Below are 25,361 nucleotides of genomic sequence, written 5' to 3'. Positions count from 1 at the left end.
GACAACATTAAAAAGCCCCAAAGCTGCATTCAAGATAACAAGAAATGTTGCAGTGAATGAATGAGACCGTCGTCATAAAACCGTTCGGTGCTTAATTTTATTTATTTTTAGTCCTGAGATAATGAATACATGGGTTTAAAACGTTGTATTGATCTGGCAATTTAAGTAACGTTAATGCTCACTAACAACTGAGCTGAAGAACTTGAACGCGACTCGACAGTGACTGTTTACATTACGATGGTGACTATAGGTGAGTGGCTAACAAGCTAATTTATTCTCTCAAATCATGATATTTGCCAAATGTTTATGTAATTTGAAACCGGATATATATTCCAAAGTATCCGCTCCTCTTTAGCATGAATAACACAGAACTAAGCCAAACATAGCTTACACCTTAGAGTTAATGCTAAGGAAGTAAACTAGCTAAATATGACTACCTGTATTTGTAGCTCAGGTGCTAACTGCACTGTTTTTATCGGGTCGTGGCTCGGCAGACGTTAAACACATGACTCGTTTAACAATACTAGTAGCATTTCTAAGTAGGATATGAAGTGACAATGTGATTGTCCTGTGTTGCAGTGGAGCTGCTGAGTCTCGTGCTGGTGTCTGTGCTGTGGGGCTGCACCAACCCTTTCCTAAAGAAAGGCACAGAGGGGATAGAAAATGTCCAACACAACAACAACAGAGTATCACAGCTACTGGCTGAGGTCAAGTTTCTTTTCCTAAACATCAAGGTAAATCCCGTTATCTGTTTTTTGTTTGCCGTTGAGTGTGCATGTTTGAAATGATTACGTTTCCTGAAAAAAAATATTTCCTTAAAATGACTTCCTTGTGTTGCTCCACACAGTATCTGGTCCCATTTCTCCTGAACCAGAGTGGCTCTTTGGTCTACTATTATACCCTTTCCACCACAGGTGAGACACATTTCAAAACTAACAACATCATTGTCTTCTAAAGGGGATAATTACCTTCTCACAGTTGATATTTGAACTTGTGATATCATGAAAAGCACGTGTGGTTAATAACATTAATTGCTCATTGGTTCCATTAAGTGTGCCTGTTAATCATCCCAGTGAGCTGGCATGCATAATACCAGAGGCCTGGAAGTGGCTAACCTAAATGCAACGCAGCCATCATTGATGTTATTAATGATGACAAGACATGTCAGCTGTGACAAAGCTCTTTTTTTTAATTTATTTTTTACAAACTTTATTATCAACACAGTATTATTACTATACAAAAAAACATAGCGTACAGAGAGTTTTTTTTTTTTTTTTTTTTTTTTAAACAATGTGCACATAAATATACAGCTTACAGTTTTAGTTCATAAAAACAAATAACCAACTTAAATCATCTGGCAATTTTGTCTATAGTGTTCCACAGGAGATGAGAAGTCTTTTAGGTTTTTTAGTTTTTAAAAACTTTACATACAGATTCAAAGAATGTCTGAAGTTCACCATAAAACAAGTATGTGCTGGGAAGAAACTGAAGAAATATGGCCTTGTGAATATGATATTTGCCCAAAAGACACTGCAATTTAATCACGTTATGAACTTCCTTGTTGTTTGACTCTACATTCAAAAATAAGGCCATACATTCTGTTATAGGGACCAAGACCTTATGAGTCTCCCAAATGAATAAATAAATTTGTGTCCAAAAGTTATATTAATGAGTACAAGCATCAAATAAATAAGACAAGGACTCAACCTCCTCTTTACAGTAGAAACATACAGGGGAAACATCGGGTCTAAATGTATGAATACATTCATTGCCATGGATAATATCTGTGTAAACGTTTTACTTGACTTTCTTTAACATTATTGGGGGAAAAATCTATTGAATTCAGTCCAAACATTCCTTCTAATGTCAGGAAACATTACCTTTCAATGATGAAAGGAAACGGGACCCTGACTTTGAATAGAAGTAAAAACACTTCTGATATGAGCATTGTTACAAGAATGTTCCTCGACAACCTTTCCACCCAGCCACAATCTAGGAATCCTCCCTACCAAAGGTTGACAGTGATGCTTTAATGAGAGTCAGCAGATTAGTGGAGAAACTTTTAGTACTCTGGAATGTTGAGTTCGAGAAATGTCTAATCCTCTCAGATGGATAAACTCTTCATAGGTAGCTAGGTCCCCCCTCTCATTTAGAAGTTCAGAAATGAACACAATACCTCAGTCATACCAGTCCTTCAGAAATAGGGTCTTATTTCTGTACACAACATGTTCATTGTTCCATAAAATACACGTGTTTGGAGAGAAGTTGTGCTTGAAAGCAATCTTCCATGTCTCAAGGGCTTGTTTATGGATGTTGGCAAGTTTGACAGGTAGTTTACCTGGGATAAATTTACAGGAAAGCAAAGACCTTAATCCACCAAACACCAAATTGGGAATAATAAACCAAGTGTAATTATTATGAATTTAACAATGTTTTAGCCAATTCATCTTAAAATTCTATTAATAGTTTGAAAATCTAAAACATTAAGGCCTCCTTCTGAATACTGTCTAATACGTGTTCTCCTCTTTACATACTCTCTTATTTTTCCAATTGAATTTGAATAAGAGTAAGTCAATAGCTACACACGTTAACCCATCAACATATAAAGATAAAGCTAGATACACCAATCTGGATAAACAGTCCACCTTAGAAAGTAAAACACTCCCCGAAACAGTAAGATCTCTTGGTAACCAATAGTTAAAAATGATTTTGGTTTTACCAACCTTTTGGTAACATTTTTTGAGAGATCCTTTCATCTGTAGATTGACTTATAGTGATTCCCAAATATTTGACAACCTTTTTAACCTTTATATCATCTACTGAAGACAAAGCTCTTTCACTCAGCCCAAATACTCAGGTGTATTTCCTGCTTGCCCACCCAGAAGTCACACACATTTTATTGATATTTTCTAACAGAGAGATGCATTTTCAGAATTCCAACTCTTTCTGAAATAAATGAATAAAACATGTTCATAAACTAGTACTAAAATGTTACCTCCACGTGCTGCATAACTTTCTAAAATATATCATCATTAATCATGTGGTAGAAAGTCAGAGAGAACAATTCTGCGCCACACCTCATTTATCTTCAGTGGACCTCTTTCACAGCAGACATCATTTGTCATAGTAGAAAAGCACAGGTACATAACAATAACATTAACAATGGCTCAGTTCTGTGTGGGTGTTACAGAAAGCCATGACTGTGTGACAGTGAGTCAGCACAAAACCAATACCTGAATGGTTGTGTCTCGCACAAGTTTAAGAAGCTGATAGGATAACATTTAAGTGGAATTGTGCCTCTTAGGATTTCATGTGACAAATAAAAATTGATTGATTGATTGATTGATTGAGTAAAACTGAGGCAGCTGAATGGAATTCAGCGAGCAATAATTTCATTATTTACACCTGTGCTTTTCCTGCTATGACATGTCAATATGCCTTCTGTGAGAAAGACCTGTGATAGAAGCTAACTGTTCAGACTTAACCGTTTGTTTTTACCACACAATTAAGTGTTGTTTGACTGCTAAATGTAATCTAGATGAAAACTACTAAGAAGATTAATGAACGTACATGTCATGAAATGCCAAATATTCCAGTGTGACTGGCCAAGTTATTTTTATTAAGCGATTAATCTGGCGATTCTGAATCTTTTGAGTGGACGTTTTTAAATAGCTTTTTTAGTCCGACCGTATAACAGTATAACGTAAGACAAGGAAAAGAAGCAAATTCTTACATTTGAGCATCTGTCACATGTGAATATTTGCCATTATTGCTTGAAGAACAATTTAAACGATTAATTGACTATCAAAATAGTTCTATTGATTGATTAATCGACCAATTGTTTCAACTCTAAACTGACCCCACATCACATTGGAAGAAATTATCCTGCTTGTTGGAACATATATTTCTACTGTTTTTTGTTTAATAATAAGACTGTAGTGTACCAACAATTTTCTTTGATTTTATCAGACAAAGAATACTAATTAATTTACAAACATGGATCTCATTGGACTAATAGAGGAACTTTTGGGGTCATTTTCTATTTTGTACAGAGATTTGCATCATCTGTGTATAGCAGGACACAGAAGGTTTGCATGTTCCTTTGGTAGCAGAATATTATATCTCCTTCTCTTATCCAGACTTATCGCTTGCTGTGCCTGTGGCCAACTCTCTCACCTTCCTTTGCACTCTGCTCACTGGCAAGTTACTGGGTGAAGAGTTTGGAGGCAAACGTAAGTGACTCATTTTTACACACTGCTTTTCAGTACCAGGACAGTCACACAGCAAGTTATACAGATACCCATATGGACAAATCTGGGATGCTACAAGCTTGATGATCAAATATTTGGCTTCTGGAACACATTCAGTGATTTTACATAAGCAAGACACAAGTCAGTGTTGCTCAGCATTACTAGACTGGCATGCCAAGACATTATCGAGCAGTTAATTCCCTCCTCTGCCTTTCTACTCTCCTTGTAAAAGACTCTACTGGTTGTGTTCTGTCTTTTAAGATGTGCTTTTTGTAAACTTTGATTTTCTTTCATATCCTCGCCCACGCTCCTCACTCTCTGCAGAGGCTGTCGCAGGGATGCTCCTCACCATGGCTGGCATCACTCTTTGTGTTATAAGCTCCATGGATGGTGAAGACACTGGGAAGCAGAATATGACCCAGGCAGCACACTAAAGGAGATGACTATTAAAACAAATTCTCCTATACCTTCAAGTCATTCCTTAGTAGTCGAGGAAAGACGGCCAAAGTAAAGTTGGAGCAGGACTAGACGGGGTAATTTAGATTCATACAGCGACTCCTTAGAGCTACAGTTCTGGTGGGAGAATTGTGCCTAAATGAAGTCAGCGAGCGCTTCAGAAGACCTGTCCAGAAACTCTTACACCATGTTGAAAGGGAGGTGGGTTCATGTAGGGTTCACCTCAAGGCTAGACTAGATTTATGGTGCTTGCATAGAAGTTGGTGCCTGTTAACTTTTAATTTCAAGCACTCTGCTGCCCCACCATGTGACTGGCATCTGCATAAATGCTATAGAGACCGCATACGAATAAGGCTGTTGTTTGAAATGGACCAATTAGATCTAACCTCCATGTTTAACAGGGACATTTTACTGTGGCTGCCTTCTGCCTGCTGTGGTGTGGGTTTGGGGAAGAGCAGGACACAGGAGTGGACAAATTGCTGTTTAGCTCAAAGCTGTTTTTCAATTACTTATTTCCCTTGCTGCCTTGTTTACATGATGTATTACTAAGTGAAATATAGCACTGTTTAGTTTTGTGAAGGAAGATGAACAAGGACTTAGTTGTTTTTAATAGTGAGTTACGTCGTTGTATGCTCTGTAAACATGTTCACATTTAAGAAATAACAGTAATGTACATAGTGATGTATATTTTTATTGCCACAGTATTTAATTGACACAAAACACTGTGCAGATGACTTTGTTATTGTTGCATCTATCCAACTCGTGTGGCTGATATTTTATTAATAAATTGTTGACAAAACACAACTCTCCGTGTCATGATCTCTGATCACTGATTTTTGCAAAACAAAAATACATTTAGGCTTAAAATGTCCCAGAATATTGTTTCTTATGTACATATTGTATATGGAATGAATTGCATCTACACAATATCTGCATCAGAATTATCCCTGTAAAACAGGTTGGGGCACCTGATCATGAACAGCTGCACAATACAACAAATGCTAACTTTGACTATATTGTAGAATATTGTAGAGCTTATGATAGTGTGTCCATCTCCAGTAGTGCTTCTTTTTATTTTGTCTGAGCATGATCACAATTTTGACACTTAACGTTTTTCTAAAAGAAAACCGCATGAATTGATGTTGCTTGGCTCATCGCCACAGTTAAAGTACTACCAATTTAATCAAACGTTCATTTAGCCGCATTAGGTCATTACAGAAGCAGTGGCTGGGTCATCTGCTGTTATGATGATGTGACGTGATGATGATGATGATGATGATGATGTGAAGAAGCTTCTGCGCTCGTCGTTCACCAGTCCTGCTGATGATGGTTCTGTTCTACTGTTATTGACGGGGCATCCTGTTGGCTCTCCTGTTAGAGCAAATTATTACATTATAACATTGTAAAAGAAAAAGCAATCAAGCACACACTTTCATTGGGCCTGGTTATGGTGATGCCAATAAGAGCTGTCACGCACTGTGAGGTGGGTAAACTTGCCTTTTCTTTCTTGTTCTTTCCCTGAGAGGTGGACGATGAAGGCCTTGACTTTAAAGATGTCTGCTTCAGCTCAGGCTCCTTTTGAAATGAGAGGCAGGTTAAATAATAACTAAATGTTTCTGTCTATGTACTGCTGAATGTAAGCTGTTGGTAGTGTGTGTGTGTGTATTGCTACCAGTATTTTAGCAGCAGACTCCTCAGTTCGAGCAGGATTTTCTGTCTGTTTGACACCATCTTGTTCAAATGACAGACCCTGTTACAGGACAAAAATATCATATTCTGAACCCATTTATACAAAAGAAAACTGAACCTTTTGATATTATGACACATTCACTATGACTAATAAATGTAACCACCCACTCATACTGTACCTGCTTTTCATTGTGTTTGTGTGGGTGTTCCATCCTGTTGTGCTGCTCACTTTCTATAATTTGTGCATGTCTCTTGAGAAAAACAAAAACAGATTTATGAGTGAATACAGTGAAATTGATTGCTTCTGTCACGTGGATCCATGTCTCTGCAATAGTGTATTGAAACTCTCTAGGTGTTGAGCCTTGTGTTAAATCACTTTATTCCACACAATAATGTCCTAGTGTCATTATGAGGTTATTCAAAGGTGGTTTAATTGCTGTAGGATAGCTAGTACTGAAGGCCCAGGTGTAATATACACTGCCCGCCACTGCTGTCCACTATGTAGAAATATTCCCCTACACTGTTTTTCAGAATGAATGACAAGGACAGTGGTTTTCCTCATTTCTCCACTTAGATAAGAACAGATTCACATGGAACATGAAACAAGTGTTTGATTTACTGTATGCCTACCTGTGTGTTGTGCAGAGGATTGTTTTGGTTGCTTAGTTCTTCATCCTCCACTATTTCTGCAACTCTCTTAAGATAGAAAATGAGAGACGGATATAGCCTTACCTCTAATTCATTTACCTCCTTCAGTGATATTTTAGCATTTAATTATAGCATTGTACTATGTGGTTAGAAGGCTGAAAGCACACTGGGTAAAAGCTAACCTGGTCAACAGGAAGCTCTGTAGCTGTGTTTTCATCCTCGTGCACATCCTCGGCCCCTCGTACCTCCTCTCTTCTCTTCCGTGCTGCTCTTTTGAACACACTGGGCTGGACTGTAATACACAGAAAGGAAAAAGATGCTGCTGCTGCTGCTGCTATAATGATTAACACAAAATGTATTTTACTCATTGTGAATGTGAAGAAGTTAGATTTAGTGAAGAAGTTAGATTTAAAGGTCCCATGGCATGAACATTTCACTTTATGAGGTTTTTTAACATTAATATGAGTTCCCCTAGCCTGCCTATGGTCCCCCAGTGGCTAGAAATGGCGATACATGTAAACCAAGCTCTGGGTATCCTGCTCTGCCTTTGAGAAAATGAAAGCTCAGATGGTCCGATCTGGAATCTCCTCCTTATGACATCATAAGGAGGAAGGTTACCTCCCCTTTCTCTGCTTTGCCCGCCCAGAGAATTTGGCCCGCCCATGAGAAAGAGAGATGGCGCGTTCATGCCACCTCGGAATAACAGGGACCGCCCCCGTGATTACGTTGTTTTTCCGACTACCAGTGTTCACATGGTTAGGATGGTCGGGATGTGTGTTCTTCTTCTTCTGTTATATTGGCGTTTGGCATAACAACTTGTTGCATGACTGCCATCAAATGTTGGGCGTAGCCTTGAGCATCAGGTGTGTGAAAACCTGGTGAAAACATGGAGGCTACAATAATTTGCTGCTGTTTTGTTATGCGAGCATACAAACAGCACATCGTCAGGTGTTTGTGTTATCTGCAGGACAACGAACAGGACACGGATAATGTGTTGTTGTTTTTTTTATACATAGGCCTATTTATGAATAATTTGAAACATGTTATGTCTGTGTATGTTTCTCAGCAGAGGCATTTGTCCACAATAAACAGTTTATTGTCATTGAAATATGTTCAGTGAACCAAAGTCGCCTACATCAAACGTCAGTTGTCAACAACGCGTCACCAACTGGGAAACTCGGTTAGCAAAATCTGGCCCGAGTTTCCCACCTCTGATTCCGACAGGAAGGGACGTGAATGATGACGTTTTCACTCGGAAAAACGTTTTTCCGATGTCCATGAACGCACGGAGAGACATCATGGCTTGAAAACAAGCGAAGCATGGCAGTTGGTCAAGGCCACACCCCCACCCTCCACCTTGCCCCCCCTCTCTCCTCCTCAATAGCATTTAAAGCTACAGACACAGAAATGGCACATCCTAAGTAAAGCTCATTGTGGGACTGGCTCTAGTGGCTGTAATTCGGGTAAGAGACTTCAGATACAGTATTAGGGGACCACTAAGGCCTATATAAAAGCATCCAAAAAGCAGCATGTCATAGGACCTTTTAAAATGAGTTATATGAAGATTGGGGATCCTAACCAGATCCGTTGCTGAGCGGTGGTCTTGGCTGTCCTCTGTTGTTGCGGATCTTGACCGGCCTGGAGAAGAACACAGAGGTCTCATCAGCTCTCTCTCTCCTGCTCCTCTGCTGTGCGGCTGGTGGAGCTGCAGCTTCATCTCCTGTCGACTTCACCCTCCGACCATCTGACTGAAATGGGATGCAAACGAATAAATAAATAAATAAATAAATATATATATATTATATATATAGATATATATATTCATTTATAGGCAATAAAAATACCCTCTGCACACAGTTTGTCTCACTAGTGTATTGCATGTGTTTGGCAGAATACACTAAACAAATTAACAGTCTATATATAGCTCTTGTAGTGTGAATACAAGACGGTGGAGGATTGTTTCTTACCTCTGGGGAGTTGAGGAGGGCTGAGTCACTGTACTGGTCTTCTGGACCGCTTCCTGCTTTTCTGTTCTAAGAGAAACACACAATACACATACAAGACAGCTGTCACTCACAATGGACATGTTGCAAATGAACTGTAGGCTGCACAGTAACAATGCTAAGACTGTATGAAAGTAAGGGGAATAAATCACAGTGTTAACTGAAGGTACCTCGTTTCTCCTTAATGGCCTTCTCTTTCCTGGGTAATATCTACAAAATAAAGAAAACCTCTGTAATGTAAAAAATATAAAAGTGCACAGTATTTTTTTGCTCAGCTCCTGTCTGACAATCACTATTTTATTTTAGCAGCAGAACAGATGCACATGAATACATCTTTACAAACATTCACAGAGGACCTTGCATAACAATACCTCTCGGTAGCTTTTGAAACCAACAGCTCCACATATGGAAGTTTCTTGAACCTCTCGGTTCCCACGGCAACATAGCAGTGGCCGGTCTCCAGCTCCACAGCTGAGGACACAGTCACTCCTTCCAAAGAGCACAACCTGATAAAGCACAGGGATTAGGGTTATTTACCAGATTTCACCTCCTCTACTTGTATTCCAGGGAGTGTATATGTATGTGTCACTGACCTGCGCACAGCTCCGGTTCGTAAGCTGACCTTCTCTGTGACCAGACTCAGGATCTGCTCCAGGTCCTGCCGCATGCTCCGAGGAAGGATGAATCGGAATGGTGGACACAGGAGATCTCCATTACGGAAAACGCTAAACAGAAAGGATAGTTTCACATAGTTGCAAATATTTTTTTTAAATTCTCTTTTAAATAATACATGTCCATATGTACACTGACACAGTTATTGTTCCTCGTGTCTATACCGGCCATGACGAGATCCTTTCCTTATGTTATATCACTTAGAGGGGGGGGGGGAATAAAGTTTAATATTTGTTTCTGTGAAAAAAAATACTTTGAGACTTCAGCAGTTGGAATTAGAAAAACCAAGAGGGTATCTTCCAAAGTTCCAGTCTTCTTATTGCAAAAGTCTCTCTTTTTTGTTTCCCTGGATTAATAAACACTTTGATCTGATGTTGTGGCGCTTAATGAAAAGTCAGACAGACATTCACCAACGGTATTACAATTCAAAATGTCATATACTGTACAGTAGATCCATCCAACAGTTGTCAAGATATTTCATTCAAAACCACAAATGTGAACTTCATGGTAGCACTAGAGGAAGTCAGATCACCAAAGTCATGAGGATTCCTACCGTTCCTACCAAAATGTGTGCCAATTTATCTAGATGTTGAGATGTTTCACAGGATATGTGAAAGTTTTGAACCTGCTGGTTTTAACCTTAAAAAGTATTACCCTCACATAAATGTAGTGCTGCGTAGTCATGGTTTCAGAGAATATTCAGTTGACTAAAGTGTTTTTTTGTGCAGGTAACTGCTGAAGATGCAAGCTTCAACTGTCTCACCTGGGACCAACACTACAGTACCTTCAAACACAACCACCACCACAAAGACCAAAGAACAAATACTCATCCAGAGTAAGGATTTATGTGTGTGTGTGTGTGTGTGTGTGTGTGTGTGTGTGTTTGTGTGTGTGTGCGTGTGTGTATATGCGTGTGTGTTTGCATGTAGTTTGTCCAACTCACTGTATAATGCAAGGTACAGGTATAAACTTCCTCCATTTGGCTGAAACGTTTGGCCTCTGGGTTACTTTGGCCTGTAGAAGACATTCAGAAAACCAGATGCACGGTACTGCAAAACATGGTAATATTGTCATTTTCTCAGCAATATTGAAAATCAGTTTTAAGTCATTCCATGTCCTGCGCATCAATCGCACTGCACATCCATCACAGAAAAATCAGTTATCCTGAATGTGTAATGACTCACTAACTATTCTGCTCATGTCAGCTCAAGTGCTGTAGCCAAGGAAACAGACGTCACTCCCAGACTTCACAGTCTGATCTGAGGGCTCTTCACAAAGCCCATGTCTTCCATATCAATGAAATCTGGAGCCAATATCCGTGTCTGCCTCTGATAACGCAGCTGGACTAAATCAATCAACTCAGAACAAACCAGACATTGATAATCCTCCCTTACTGTTTTTACTTTGAAGTGGCAGACGTTTAATGCATTTACAGTGTCTCTGAGCAGAAAGGAAACGTGGGGCGGTGATTATGGGCATTAGGCCTGTCCAGACATGCACATAGCCCTGATTATAATGCGTGGAAGCATAACTCTTTGTTTCACAAGCGGGACCAAACACAACTCACATACGGACACACTTCCTGCATTGCTCCACAGCAACCACAACACAGGCATGTAAGACTTTAAAACCAAGGAACTCTGCTTTCCAAATGGCAGACACCCAAGGCACACACAATTACTCTCCGCTCCTTTTATGTTTTTCAGAAAGTAACACTGACTGAGAGCACACTCTGCGTCTGAAAAACCAAGCGGTCATCCCTGCCAGCTGGTCAGAAAACAAAGACAGTACTTGTCAGCATGAGTGGCTCTGTGTGTGTGTGTGTGTGTGTGTGTGTGTGTGTCTCCTTTTTTAAATCTATTTAGTTTGAATGTTAAGAGAGCCCCTGTCTGCATAATACTACCATCATCATCATCATCATCACTGTGCCCTGGAAACAAGCTAAAGAGAAAAGAGTTCAGAGAATTTTCTTGATGAAAATGATCATAATCTCTGATATACTCTGGGAATGTCTGATCTCTGACGATATCCAGCTGTAATTACTAAATCTAATGTCACACAAGGCCCTTTAAAAGGCGCCCCGCAAGGCCTGAGTGACTGGTTGATGGACAGCACAATCATTAGCTCATTGTTTCCGGTTATTTACATGACACCAGTGACATCAATGGGAAGGTTAGTGCAAAGGGTAGCCCTAATCTAACTAATGCTATAACATTCATAGGCAAATATGAGCTTGTCTCGGTAATGGAAAGTCCTGCAGTCGTTTTCATATTTGATTTGGCAGGCGTTCAAATGGATCAAGTTGATATGAGTAGCAGTGCGGCCGGGTAGTACATTCCTCCTAGTTAGTCTGGGATTAATCAATGATGGACTGTGCTGTTGGCCTTAAAAGCAAGCCGTCCACATGACAAAATAAAAGCCTACCTGGGTTTCTTCACGGGCAGCAGGCAGCTTTTTCATTCTTGTGTTCAGGTAACTATACATGAAAAACAACAGATATGATGAAAAAAGGTCTTCCAACAATCTCTTTTCCAAACACCCAAAAGTATGTCAAGATTCATTCTAAATTCATTTACCTTCATTTTAGAGACAGCAAGCCTCATATTAACACATTAAAATGATCCCTAATATCAGCACAGTGAATGTTTTTTCGTACTCACTCCAGTTTCTTGAACCTTTCAAAGCCAGCAGCAACATACTGGGCTCCTGTCTGAAGATCCTGGAGGTCTGTGACCCTGTGGCCCTGTCTGGGGGTGTACAGAGTCCTGACGGCAAGCTGAGCACCAATGCTCTGGGTCACTTCAGTCAGAAAGGCCTCCATGGTGGCCACCTGTCGCTGGTTGACCACGAACCTCCGTCCACTGTAGAAGGGGTCTCCGTTCTTATACACCACCACGTTCTTCACTGGAGGCAGGAGAGTTGTGGCTGCGGTGCTGGCAGCCATCTGAGCCAGTTGTTACTGTCAGAGTCCGCAGACACATTAAAAAAGCAGAAGCTGTTTTTGAGTCCACACACACAAACACCACATAATTCTCTCTACATACATATAATTTCACTAAGTTACATTAAGTAACCATCTTCATACACCAGATACATTCACATACCCCATTCTTTGGGTCACACATTAATACAAACACATATTACATGATCTTCGATCCATACAAACACCGTTGTCACTCACAAGCCTGGTGGAAGATTAAGAATTGAAGTCAAAGGTGAAAAGCAGTTCCTTGTGTTGTTGTGGTCCGTCTGGACTCCCACTCACCACGTTCTGCTCTCTTTATCCCCCTAACACACACACATTCACACACTACTCCACTGATGGCCCTAAGTATTTCCTGGTTGCTATGGCAGCGTGGCCAGCAATGACTGGCTTTGTGGGCCAAACCATCGGCAGCAACCACAACAAAAGAGATGGACAGAGGAGGAGAGAATGGGTAGGTCGCTTTGTTGTAAGCTGAATCAATAAGATAACCTCTACACCCAGTTGTATTTTTCCAAAAAATAATTGCCAAATATATTATGCATATTCTATTTTGTTATCATGCATATTGACATTACCCAGCAAGTGCAAGAACAGCAGGTGATAAAACTTCTCAGAAGTGATCTTTTAAACACATTTAAAATAAAACTACCAAAAACACAACTTTAAGAGCAGGACAGCCATTTTTACTGGCATTGTACTTATTTTTTTCTAGCCCTTAAAAACTTTTTCCTGTGGGTGCTCTCTAATAACAAATATACCAAAAGACAAATGCGGCTTATTTGATACAGTAGGGGATATCTAGGATGAACTTCTCGTGTGATGAGTGTGAGCTCATTCATTGTGATCCAAGTGGGAAATTTGAGCTTCTATGAGTCACAACAAACTTGTTTAGAGCCAAGAATCCTTCTCTGAATTCCCCTGAATGAACCGTCTTCCTACACAACAGTAACTACCTGTCCCTATCACAATTTATGGGACCAATAGCAGCGAAACCACTGCTGTGGCAACAACAGCAGAAAGAAGAAAAAAAATATACAATTTATTCTTTTTTTTTTTACAAATAACATACACAATGTACAGGATTTGTCAAACACGTGATAAATACCAAGGAAAGCAATTATTTACAGTGTCTATGTACAAAAATAATAGCTTAAAAAATGCCACTTTAATGAGTTTAGTTAATTGATAGCAAACAGGCCTTCAGTCATACATTATCAAGTCCAGTTCAGATTACTTCTGCTGTCAGGATACGCTCAGACTATCCTTCAGTGACAAGTACTGTAGAGGAGAAGAAAGAAGGGAAAAAAACTCATTAAAAGTTAATTTACTGCCAAGTTATACATTGGGTGAGCTGGGTTTACAATAAGTGTTCTTTGTGCACATTACTCCACATCTTAGCACCTTTACATCCTCTGGAGCTGCAGGGTGCTAGCAGTGATGCAGGATGTAAGTTAACTAGTTAAAAGATAAATTAAGGGATTCAATTGGTACACAGAACAAAAGGTTGAAGGCAGCTAAATATGCTAAAAAAGTATTACAGATGTATGCCCCCAATACACAGGCTGGGTTGTAGAGGGAAAAAAACAGACTGAATCATGTACATACTGCAGCTACAGTATCTGTGCTGGTTCACAGCCTTCTGGACATGTTGATTGTGTTCAATAAGTAGCTAGTACTGATACTGCAAATACATTGTGGTTATCATTCAGGTACAGATACTTACAAAGTAGGGTTTTTTGTCTAGAACTGATGCTTCTTGGTTCCTATGTACTGACTTATTTTGGAGGTCACTAAATAAATTTGTCTTGCAGCAGAGGCATTTTTTTTAACAGCAGGAGACTGCCACTTCAGAATAAATGCAGGGAAATACCACATTTCCCCCTATCTCCATCTTACCTTTTTCCTGCTGCCAATGGCCTGTTGGAGCCAGACCAGCTCCATGGTCAGGGTGTTTCTATGGAGACGCAAGGCCTCTGGGGTACAGGGCACCTCCTGAGCCAAGCAGTACTGCCGGGGACCTGAAGGAGGGATGGCAAATTCAAAATGACTGATAAGGCATCTAATCTATAGGTCACACATCTGTTTGCAACCCACACAAGTACATGTGTTTTACACAAAAGTCAAATTTGCATAAATCCTGTAGGTAAATACTGATTTTCTGTTTTGTTTCATCTTCTCTTTTTGCTTTTTTAAAAGTGAAAATGTGGTGAGGTAAATGAACTTGTACGCAATGCTATTGCTCCCATTTAGACAATTTTCTAACTGAAGTAGGTCACTGTCTCAAATAATTACAACTAGTAATAATGTCAACCCAATGGCAGTTTTCTATCTGTGGATCTATTTTAAGAAAACCAAGGCCTATACTCCGTACTCAACTAATTGTCTTTTTAAAATGGATATTGTTTGCAATGCTTACACAACAATTTTTTATTTATTTTTTTATTTCATAGGCTTAAATGATTTTTTGAGTAATTGTTAGTTAAAGCCCCAAATAAGATGCAACATTGTACCTCTGTTATAAATGAAAAATTATATACAGTATGGAGACAAACAAAATATAAGTGATCTCATTTCAATAACAATGAATAGGGAACTACTACGGTTATGTGCACAACCTTTGTGAGAGTGACCATAGTTCATGTCCAGCTCCAAACTGCTCCAGACGGTGGTGGAGTCTCCATCTTTCTCCCCCACAGTGCTCTCGTTCTGTCCCTCTTCATCCCCTCTAACATTGCTGCTGTGGAAATAGTCATTAGAAACAGAGGTCCGTCCTTTGGATTGTGAATCATCTCTCTCTGCTTCTATCTTCTCCAGCAGGACCCGGTGACCTCCTCTCTCCTCTGATAAGGATGCTGATGATGGTCTCGGGGGACTGGCACAGACATCTAGTCCTGGATTTGACGCTTTGCTGGCAGAGCTGCTAGCTCGTAGAAATGGGCCGTCCTGAAGATGCATGAGCAAAAGCATGAGAAAAGCACCGATAAACTAATTAACTCACACTCTCACAACATTTTCAGTTACTTACAGTGTATGAGAAGTGGGGAATGGGGATGACCGTCTCCCTCCACTCTACATGGGCCAAGCCTCCATCTATCTCTTTCACGATGTCCTCAAAGTCTTCTCGCGCACGACGGACTTCGTTTCTCACCAAGTATCCACGTGCAGATGCCTACCGAGGAGAGGAGACTTAGCTACAGTAATGGTAAACGGTAGCTGGTAGCCCTCAATAACTAGCTAACTTTAGTTACGTCAACGATAACAACAATAGCTACTATTAGCAGCCGTATTACAGAGTTAGCGAAATCAGCTAAACAACCCGAACTAGCAAAAAAAGCACCTGACTTGAATTACTGCAGCTATAAAGACGCAACTTGGTGTTTTACAGCTTAAAAGTAGGCTAATTAGATAACCTCATTACCTGAAAACAGGTGAGTATCTTCTCCCATTTGCTTCTATCCATTGCTATGGTAACAGGATAGCGTAACATCATAGACAGGGAACATGCGTAGCTAACATTCATGGATCTATTACATGAGCGCGGGAGATGAACTCAAACTTTTGATTTTGTTCCGGTGTCACACACAAAAGAATAAAAGCCTCCTTGTTTAATGTTACTAACGGTACGTGTGCCGGTGTTCCGGCTTAGCTCTTAGCTTGATATACTGCCATAAATACAATACAGGGCAATGTTGTTTGCTTTACAATTGAAACTGTATTTAAACGACCGATATGATTGGAGTAAAACTATCGTTATGTATGTGTTGTTATATTTTGGTAAAACGTGGGCGGAAGTGACCCTGTGTTGTATACCCGGTATTCAGTTTGCAATGTTGCTGCTCGTCACATGGCACTTTTTCTCAACGTTTTCCGCCACAACTAATAAAAATGAGTAGTGGTTCAAATCAGAGGACGTTGTTCCAGACTTGGGGTGCATCCGTCCCTCAAAACAAAGTTGTTCAACCGAACAAAGATGACAAGAAAGCCGCTGGACGGCGCAGAACAACCCCAAGCAACACTGCGCAGGTAACTACAACAGACCCTCCTCAAAATCGCCTATGGTCTCAAATAGGTCAGGAGTCCACACACACAACAGTGAACCCGGTGAGGACAGAGGACCCTAAACCTGCGTATGAAGATCAAGATGACGACGATGATCTGATGGTGGTCGCTGTTTATGAAGCTGAAAAGAGCCTACACCTTGGCAATGCTAACTATTTTCAGTATGACAACCCTGTAGGAACAGAGACCACTGGCCTCTCTCCCATCCCGTCAGGTGGGCAAACATACCCAGACTTCCCTGGCCTTGACAGCTCCTCAGCTCAGGTATGGATTTACCCCACCAACTATCCCATCCGGGAGTACCAGCTGAAGATATCAGAAGCTGCTCTGTTTCAGAACACACTAGTGTGTCTTCCCACTGGTCTGGGAAAGACCTTTATAGCCTCTGTGGTTATGTACAACTTCTACCGCTGGTATCCATCGGGGAAGATTGTGTTTATGGCTCCCACCAAACCTCTGGTGGCACAGCAGATTGAGGCCTGTTATAAAGTGATGGGGATCCCACAGGCACACATGGCTGAGCTGACAGGTAACAATCATGACATAAAAACCATGACACCCATCTTTCTTCTTTTAGCCTTTATTAACTTAAATTAATTAAGAGTCTGTCTCCTTATCCGCAGGCACAACAGCAGCAAAGCATAGACAGGTGGTGTGGAGGACCAAGCGCGTCTTCTTCCTCACCCCTCAGGTCATGGTGAACGATCTGTCCAGAGAAACCTGTCCTGCCCAGCAGGTCAAGTGTGTGGTGATCGATGAAGCCCACAAGGCGCAGGGCAACCATGCCTACAGTCAGGTAAACAAACCTGTCACTAATGATTACAGCTTGTCGTTCAATTTAGTTACATGTCACTGCTGACTATATTGTCAGGTTATATTTTACTTGCCACGTGAACCTCCAATAAAGTGGTTTTAAAGTAATAATCCACCAAAAATATCTCCTCACAAAGTAACGCTCACTCTTGAAATGGTGTTGTAAAGAAGTCTGTTGCAGATAATGGAGGCTTTATGCCTTGACAGCAGTATGAAACTTTATCCACTTTTATTAGTTTATTTCCTAGTGTGATTGGGTGACAAAATATTGAATACCAAGGTAGCATTCCACATAAAATCTCTGGTTGTACTACTAGACAATCGTGGGCAATATTGCAAATCAATGAGCAGGGCTGCTCATGGCAATGTTTATATGATTAAGTAGTAATACCACAGCATAGAAATACTCTGTTACAAGTAAAAGTCCTGCATTCAAAATCCTAAGTAAGTGAAAGTACTAGAGTATTCGCCCCTCAATGCACTTAAAGTACCAAAAGTAAAATTACTTATTATGCACAATAGTCAATTTCAAAATACTTTGACATTTTGATGTTGCAGCTGATAAAGGTGGAGCTCATTTATTTACTTTATGTACTGCTGGGTAGTTTAATCTATAAAGTAGCATAAAATGGAAAGACTCAAATTTGTTCATCGTACAGTACTTGAATAAAAGTACTTAGTAAAAGTGTACTTAGTTACTTTCACCGCTGACGGTGATTGAGGCCTTTAACTATTCTTTCACTTCTGTTCCCTAGCAGGGGGTGCCTCTTTAGGTTTGCATTCTAACACTTTTAGTTAGTACAATATTTGAACTATGGCAATAAAGTTCTAACAATATATTGTACTTGCTCTTCTCCCTGTTACTCAGGTGATCAGACAGCTCTGCAGCCAGACTCTGCAATTCCGGATCCTTGCCCTTAGTGCAACTCCAGGGGGAGATACAAAGGTGGGAACAATATATCATATCTGTGTCTATAAATCTTTTCTTTTTTTCAACAGCCTCATGTGACTTAATAATAAAAATGCTCAATTTAACTAATCTCAAATCCGATTCCATCTTTCCTCTGTTACTCTATCCCTGCAGTCGGTGCAGTCAGTGATTTCTAATTTGCTCATTTCCCACATTGAGCTGCGTTCAGAAGAGAGCCCAGACATCCAGGCCCATTCCCACCAGCGCAGTTTGGAGAAAGTGGTGGTTCCTCTGGGAGAGGCCCTTTCTGCTCACCAGGTGCGCTACCTGCAGGTAGGCACAAGCAATTTAGCATAATATTTAGCAAAACTCCTTATCTTTAAAGTGACAGTTCCCCTCCAAAATCAAAAATACATATGTTTCCTCTTATCTCTAGTGCTATTTATCAATCTAGATTGTTTTGGTGTGAGTTGCCCAGTGTTGAAGATATCGGCCGTAAAGATGTCTGCCTTCTCTCGAATACAATAGAACTAGATTGCACTTGTGGTGCTCAAAGCGCCAAAAAATACATTTGAAAAACTCAACAGCAATGTCTCCTTTCATATCAATACAAATCATTACCCGTCTCCTCAAGATAATCCACAGACCTGGTTGTGAGCAGTTTCATGTAGGAACTCTTTTCTGTCTACGGAACTACACCAACCTACAGTATCACCGTGCAGAAAAAAGCATACTCATGGACGAGAAACTTGTGCTCGTGACCTGCGAGATGTAAATATTAATGGCGTCCTCCTCGGCTGAGCTGTAACATTAGTTTACTACAAATAAACATCTGACATAACAATCAGAGTTTAGGGGATATAAAGACTGTCACTTTTTTATACAATACCAGCACCAAGAAAGGATTTCTTTCACTACTTAACTACTATATTAATTCCAGAGGTGGAAAAAGTACTAAAATATTGTACTCAAGTAAAAGTACCAATTCTTTGATGAAATATTACTCAAGTACAAGTGAAATTACCTATCTGAAAAATTATTCAAGTAAAAGTAATAAGTAGTTCATTTAAAATATACTTTAAGTAAAAGTTACTTAGAAAAAAACTGTAAAACGGGGCGGGGGGATCTCTTCCATGTAGTGAAAATAGGACTGAAACAGTCTCTGAACCGTCGTCGCTCACCTGATCCACCTCCATCTCGTTCTCAATCTCCTACAGAAAGACTTGGCGCCTGGTAGGCAGCCTAGATCAGGGCCGGACTGGGACTCATTTTCAGCCCTGGAGTTTCATGCCTTAGACCGGCCCACTTTACTTCACGAAAAATGTAATCAAAACCTTAGTATATAAGTCTGCAATAGCGCCCTGTTCTCTACAGCCTTGTAATTCAGTGTATTTTTGTAAAATATCACTATTTCCAAGTGTTGCTTCACAATGTAGATTTATTAGAAAAGTTAACATCTTAACAACAACCCAATGATGTTCAACAATATCAGAATCTATTTTCTGTGCAAATAAGTAATCACAGATATCCAAAACTTGAAATTAAATAAAGAACAAGATACATTGTATTGCACTTTCTAATGACACCATAATCTATTTTTTCCTTTTGAATAATATTTCATATAACTTTCTCTTCCCTTTCAGTTGTGGGCTTTGTATATTTACTATCATAATTTCGAGGATAAAGGCATATTGGGTCACAAGTAAAATATTCCACACTGACAGCAGCTATCCCTACTGCACACTACTGGCTCTGCTTCTGACACTAAATCACATTTTATAAATTGTCATAATTCTCTGCACAAATCTCTCCTTTTTACAAAGCTTTCTGATCAAGTCAAATCAGTTTCATTATGGTAGTGCCGAATCATCTGGCATCATTAATTATCCCAGGGCATTTTTCATATAGAGCAGCACACTCTTATTAATGCTTATAATATTCAGTCAATGAGCAACCCTACCTGCCCATACTGGAGTTATGGGCTCATATACCTGGTGCTTAGTAATGTTACTGGCTCTTCATTGTCACTGTTAGCAGCAAACTGGACTAGTAGCTGCTGAAAACGTTTGATTCATAAACATAAACGCTGGTTTGCAGGCAACGTTGTTTCAAAGCCTTTCCACTCCCTATTCAGCCCCATTGTACCGAATTTGGTTGCAGTTCCACCAGAGTTCCACTGGGGGTGATCGCGGTCCAGTGCAAAATGAATTGGGACTCTATGGAGCTAGACAGCTAAATTTGTCTCTTTCGCTTGATTGTCGTTGAGAAATCTCAGAGTTGATTGTAGTTTTTGCAAGTTCAACATGGATTATAGGTCGAAAGTTGAATGAACGAGTACTTATTTCCTTTCGATTTCTTACAGGTTGAGTCGTTGTTGCCCATAACACGCTAGCATTCTGCTAATGAATGCTGATTGGTCAGTGAAAGACTGATTACGATCGGAGATCCCGCTTGACGGCATCCGAAGCAGAACCAGAATGTCAGAGTGAATATTTCGGCGTGGTCTTCAAAACATTAGCAAACCTCTTTCTAGCACGTGTATTGACAGGGAGAGCCTAACCTGTCAGCTGTGTTGTCGATGCCTCGAGAGAAAAAAGGAAGCGACTCGGAACTTGCCGTAAAGCAGTATCTCTGGCCGTATGTGTATGACGTCATTGACATTTTAAAAGGTTTTTTGGAACAAAAAAGCCACTTAAAAAAAATCTAACACCCAGCAGTGTGTATTTTCTTAGCCTCCCCTTTCGAATGCAACATTGAAATTACTAGACAAAAAATAATATCCTGAGAAAAGGCCAGGATTTGTATCCCCTGACCGCGGGAGCGCGCATGCACTCAGAGAAGCGGAGTTTAACTGCTGCATTACGAATTCACCTCTTAAATCGAACAAATAGCGACGTAGAAGACTCGACAGGGTTTTCCATAGTAACAAGGGTCTCATTTATCTACATAAATATGTTTATTTGTGTTTATTTAGGCCTATCTATGTGACTCGACATCACATGTAGATTTATGAACAATATTTTTTCCTTTAATCTAGGCTACCTCTATCTGTCCATTCTCTATAGGTGTGGTCTGACAAGGATGCCCCGTCTTTGCTAACCCGTCCCTCCCTGCCCTCTAACGTGATTTCTGTTTTAATTTAATTTAGTTTAATATGGCTTTTCAGTTAACCACTTTGTTCACCTGTCTACCATATGATTTACAGAGGGGATACACAAAATATGTGCGTTATTTTCTGTGTTTTTCAGGTCACAATAAGCAACCTGAGATAATATGGAGATGTCTGTTTTCTAGCAAAAGTTACAAAGGGGATACACAAAATATCAGGCTGTTTTTTCACCTGATATTTTGTGTATTCCCTCCCCTAACATGCAAAGGGTCTATCCTGCAACCATGTGTGTTATTTTCTGTGTTTTTCAGGTCACAATGAACAACCTGAGATAATATGGAGATGTCTGCTGTTTTCTAGCAAAAGTTACAGAGGGGATACACAAAATATCAGATGAAAAAACGGCCTGATATTTTGTGTATCCCTTCTGTAACTCATATGGTAGACAGGTGAACAAAGTGGTTAATTGAAAAGCCATATTAAACTAAATTAAATTAAAACAGAAATCACGTTAGAGGGCAGGGAGGGACGGGTTAGCAAAGACGGGGCATCCTTGTCAGACCACACCCGCAGAGAATGGACAGATAGAGGTAGCCTAGATTAAAGGAAAAAATATTGTTCACAATCTGCATGTGGTGTCGAGTCACATAGATAGGCCTACCTATACCCACCGATAATTCTCCCGATGCTCCCGATAAGCCAGTCTGGGCCTGGCCAAAATGCTGATCATTCGTCACTGTAGTGGTTCCGGGCGCGGTTTTTTTTTCTTCCTTTCGGTTTTGTAATGTAGTGAAAAACAACACTTCACTCCAAACATAATCAAGTACATTTTAAATTACAGATTGTAAAAACTACTTACAAAATATACAACAAAACTACTCAATACAGTAATGTGAGTAAATGTATTTTGTTACTTTCCACCTCTGATTAATTCATAAGTCAGTCTTTATTGTCTGTGATATTTTCATTGTCTGATTGATATTCGTAATAAATGCACCTACATACCAGTCGACAAACTCATTCAAACTTAGACAAAAGTTAGTTTTATATTCCCCCATTGGTCATGTTTGTTTAGGTTTATAGAGTATGTGACATCTTGTTTTTGGTGCTTTGCTTCCACCTTGTGGTCACTGTTTGCTTGCTTCTGTTGTAGAAAACCCTCAGCTGTGATCCGTTTCTCAGCATCACATTCCCTCTGGCTGTGTGGTTTGTACTGGGTCAGTTAATATTCAATTAATTGATTTGTCTTGAAAGCAACATCCTGTCACACACGATGGTCTGGCTTTCAGTGCTGGTGGTGGATTAAATTGTTCATTATTATTATGGACCCTACAGGCTCACTCTCCTTGTCATGGGGTTGGTTTACTGTCTGTGTGTACTGTTCTGTAAACTACACCTCATCTGTCTCAACTGGCTGGACAGCTGGAATGTGACACCTGCATTTGAGAGTTTAGACCTGTTGTGCATTAGCTCTGTTGGGTCTCTTTGTGTCTTTTCATCCCTCCCTTTTAGATTGTTTGTAATAATAGAACCCTTCTTGCTTGTTCTTTAATTGGGTTGACTTTCATCTTTCACCTTGTCTTCATATTACCCCCTAACCGGATGGCGTCTGCAACCTGCTTGTTAACCTCCATTTCCCACTGCCCTGCCGTAATTTGGCCAGACAGGACACAACATAGAGGTAACACTGCAGTCACGTGTAAAATGAGCATCACTGCAGTCATTCAGGCAGAATTTAATGATTGTTGAGCAAATGAGAAAAATGAACCAGTCATGCAGGTTTTTGGGGCTCAGTCGTGGGTTTTTCCTTTAGTTTGTGGCCCCTTATCACAGAGATTAGAGAGACCAGTATTTGTCCTTTTCACCATTAAAGTAGCCTCCTGTTATCTTGTTCCTCAGCATGGTGATTGTGATTGAGCATGGATAGAAGTTTTATAGACAATGCGTTTAATGTCAGTGAACATCTGGGCCACCGTGTCCAAGCCAGAGCTGAGATATATATCCATCATAAAGTTTCACACTCTGTGTTATGTTTTAATGGACAATGATGGTGTAATTTAGAGCTTATGTTCTAGTGGCATTCCACATAAATTGAAAGTCATTTGTTTAATTTTTTTGTTTTGTTATTTACTTAAACAAATGTGCAAGTTCTGTTTTTTCATATTGCATATCTATTCCCATCAGACAATGCAGTGTACTGTATTGTCCAACAGGCTGCACTCTGATATACTATTGTGTGTGTTGGATCCTCATCCTGTTACTATGCTCCAGTAACTGAGCACCAGTTCTTCTTGTAAAACTGGGTTATGCTATATGTATGAACAAAGTAGGGTGTGTCCCCTTTTGTTTGCCACATTTGAGCCCATAAAAAAGGAAGAAATACCTAAATAATAATATAATGCTGTAGTAAGTATACAGTACTTGTTGGGTATGTATGTATGTATATGAAGCTGATTATTATTTTTTTTTTTTTTAATATTATACATTAGTAAAACAATAAATTGTAAACTACATGTACATTAGGGATGGGAATCACCAGAGGTCTCACGATACGATATCATCACGATACTTATGTCACGATACAATATTATTGCGATTTTAAACATATTGCAATATTCTGCGATATATTGCAATTTATTACCTTTTTTCCAACTTCAAATTTTTCCCAATTTCAAATGATGTCCCCAAAAGTAAACTTTGTCAACATCTATTTTATCTAAAAAGATATATTTCTCTGTTTGTTCATCTCACTTCAATTGTATTGCTGCAAAATGGGATTGTCAAGCAGACAAACTGACCAACACATATATCACAAAAGATCGATACTTGGCGTCTGTGTATCGATACAGTATTGCCACGGAAAATATCAAGATACTATGCAGTATCAATTTTTCCCCCCACCCCTAATGTACATTTCACATATCAACACTGGGAGGATTTATTTAATAGCCTATGAAGGCCTATGTAGAGATTTTATTTTTGCTCTTTCCCAGTAATTCAGATTGCATTTGGCGAGGGATGATAATGAATACTCAAAATTGAGAGTTTCATCATTTATTGAAAGACATTTCTGCAGTAACACTCGCAGAATTATGTAAAACACTGTATGTATTGTGCATATAAGCCAAATAAAACTAAAATAATCCCTGTATATTTCAAAATACAGGAGACAAGCACATTTTTATTGAACAAAGAAAACCACAGTAGCTCTTGCTGTTGCACATTTTCACATTACAGCACACTTTTGCAAAACACTAAAACAATAAACAAAAAGAAAGAAAGAAAAAAAAAATAATCCTCACACTTGATGTTTCCATATAACCAGGCTCTTTAAAGGGAAAACCAACCCACGTGTGTCATGGCTTCGCAAGTGTTTACTTTACACTACAGTTGTGATAGAGTATCATATCAACTTTACAATCATTTAATGCAAAAGAAATTCTTTGGATGTGGATGTCTTGATGTCAGCCAAACTGCTTGACTTTAAGACTGGGCAACCTTCCTAACCCAATACTACATTTTTAGAGGTTCATTTCTTTGTTTTACATTTTTATGTGGATTAAGTAAAATGAAACCAACTTTGAGCTGAATTTCACTTTTATTGTACACACATTTAATAGGCCTCATAATTGACTGCCTAAGCATTTCATAGGATGCCCCTGTCCTAGTATATCACACAGTGATGATTTGGCTAGTTCACTTCTAGTTTTAGTTCACTTACACCCAAGCAGTAAATGTATATTTTTCTTTTTTCTTTTTTTTTATA

General features: G+C 39.6%; 4 protein-coding genes across 7 annotated transcripts in view; 2 read left to right on the top strand and 2 right to left on the bottom strand.

Moving 5' to 3' along the window:
- Window positions 1-42: 42 nt before the first annotated feature.
- Window positions 43-5,508, top strand: tmem234 (transmembrane protein 234). The gene is made up of 5 exons (XM_031281759.2): window positions 43-250; window positions 580-734; window positions 848-914; window positions 4,140-4,232; window positions 4,575-5,508. The coding sequence occupies exons 1-5, from the start codon at window positions 238-240 to the stop codon at window positions 4,682-4,684; spliced, it is 438 nt and encodes a 145-aa protein (XP_031137619.2). The 5' UTR covers window positions 43-237; the 3' UTR covers window positions 4,685-5,508.
- Window positions 5,382-13,606, bottom strand: dcdc2b (doublecortin domain containing 2B). Of its 4 annotated transcripts, none has more exons than XM_031281704.2 (15): window positions 12,900-13,606; window positions 12,379-12,677; window positions 12,143-12,194; window positions 10,662-10,732; window positions 9,640-9,771; window positions 9,418-9,552; window positions 9,217-9,256; window positions 9,011-9,076; window positions 8,623-8,791; window positions 7,226-7,335; window positions 7,026-7,091; window positions 6,575-6,646; window positions 6,379-6,456; window positions 6,204-6,281; window positions 5,382-6,077 (listed from the first exon to the last, which is right to left on the bottom strand). In XM_031281704.2, exons 2-15 carry the CDS (start codon window positions 12,660-12,662, stop codon window positions 6,015-6,017), a joined length of 1,416 nt encoding a protein of 471 aa, XP_031137564.1. In that variant the 5' UTR covers window positions 12,663-12,677; window positions 12,900-13,606; the 3' UTR covers window positions 5,382-6,014. The 4 variants fall into 4 exon arrangements, 3 of the variants coding, with proteins under 3 accessions (XP_031137564.1, XP_035850349.1, XP_035850350.1); XM_035994456.1 differs by having other exon boundaries at window positions 12,379-12,662; XM_035994457.1 differs by lacking the exon at window positions 7,026-7,091.
- A 192-nt stretch (window positions 13,607-13,798) lies between these two features.
- iqcc (IQ motif containing C) lies at window positions 13,799-16,255 on the bottom strand. Its single transcript, XM_031281737.2, has 5 exons — window positions 16,123-16,255; window positions 15,730-15,873; window positions 15,320-15,647; window positions 14,601-14,722; window positions 13,799-13,982 (listed from the first exon to the last, which is right to left on the bottom strand). The coding sequence occupies exons 1-5, from the start codon at window positions 16,222-16,224 to the stop codon at window positions 13,947-13,949; spliced, it is 732 nt and encodes a 243-aa protein (XP_031137597.1). The 5' UTR covers window positions 16,225-16,255; the 3' UTR covers window positions 13,799-13,946.
- Window positions 16,256-16,317: 62 nt separating this feature from the next.
- The window catches only part of fancm (FA complementation group M), a 54,440-nt gene continuing 45,396 nt past the window's right edge, over window positions 16,318-25,361 (top strand). Inside the window, exons 1-4 of the mRNA XM_031281693.2 lie at window positions 16,318-17,292; window positions 17,387-17,559; window positions 18,445-18,522; window positions 18,661-18,819. Of these exons, the coding sequence (XP_031137553.1) occupies window positions 16,590-17,292; window positions 17,387-17,559; window positions 18,445-18,522; window positions 18,661-18,819 (1,113 nt within the window). The 5' untranslated portion in view covers window positions 16,318-16,589. The remainder of the gene's footprint in view (window positions 17,293-17,386; window positions 17,560-18,444; window positions 18,523-18,660; window positions 18,820-25,361) is intronic.

Source organism: Sander lucioperca, chromosome 18 (assembly GCF_008315115.2).
Source record: "Sander lucioperca isolate FBNREF2018 chromosome 18, SLUC_FBN_1.2, whole genome shotgun sequence".
In the NCBI taxonomy this organism is placed as follows: Eukaryota; Metazoa; Chordata; class Actinopteri; order Perciformes; family Percidae; genus Sander; species Sander lucioperca.
The sequence above is the reverse complement of the archived record's forward strand: the minus strand, read 5'-3'. Positions and strand labels throughout refer to the sequence as shown.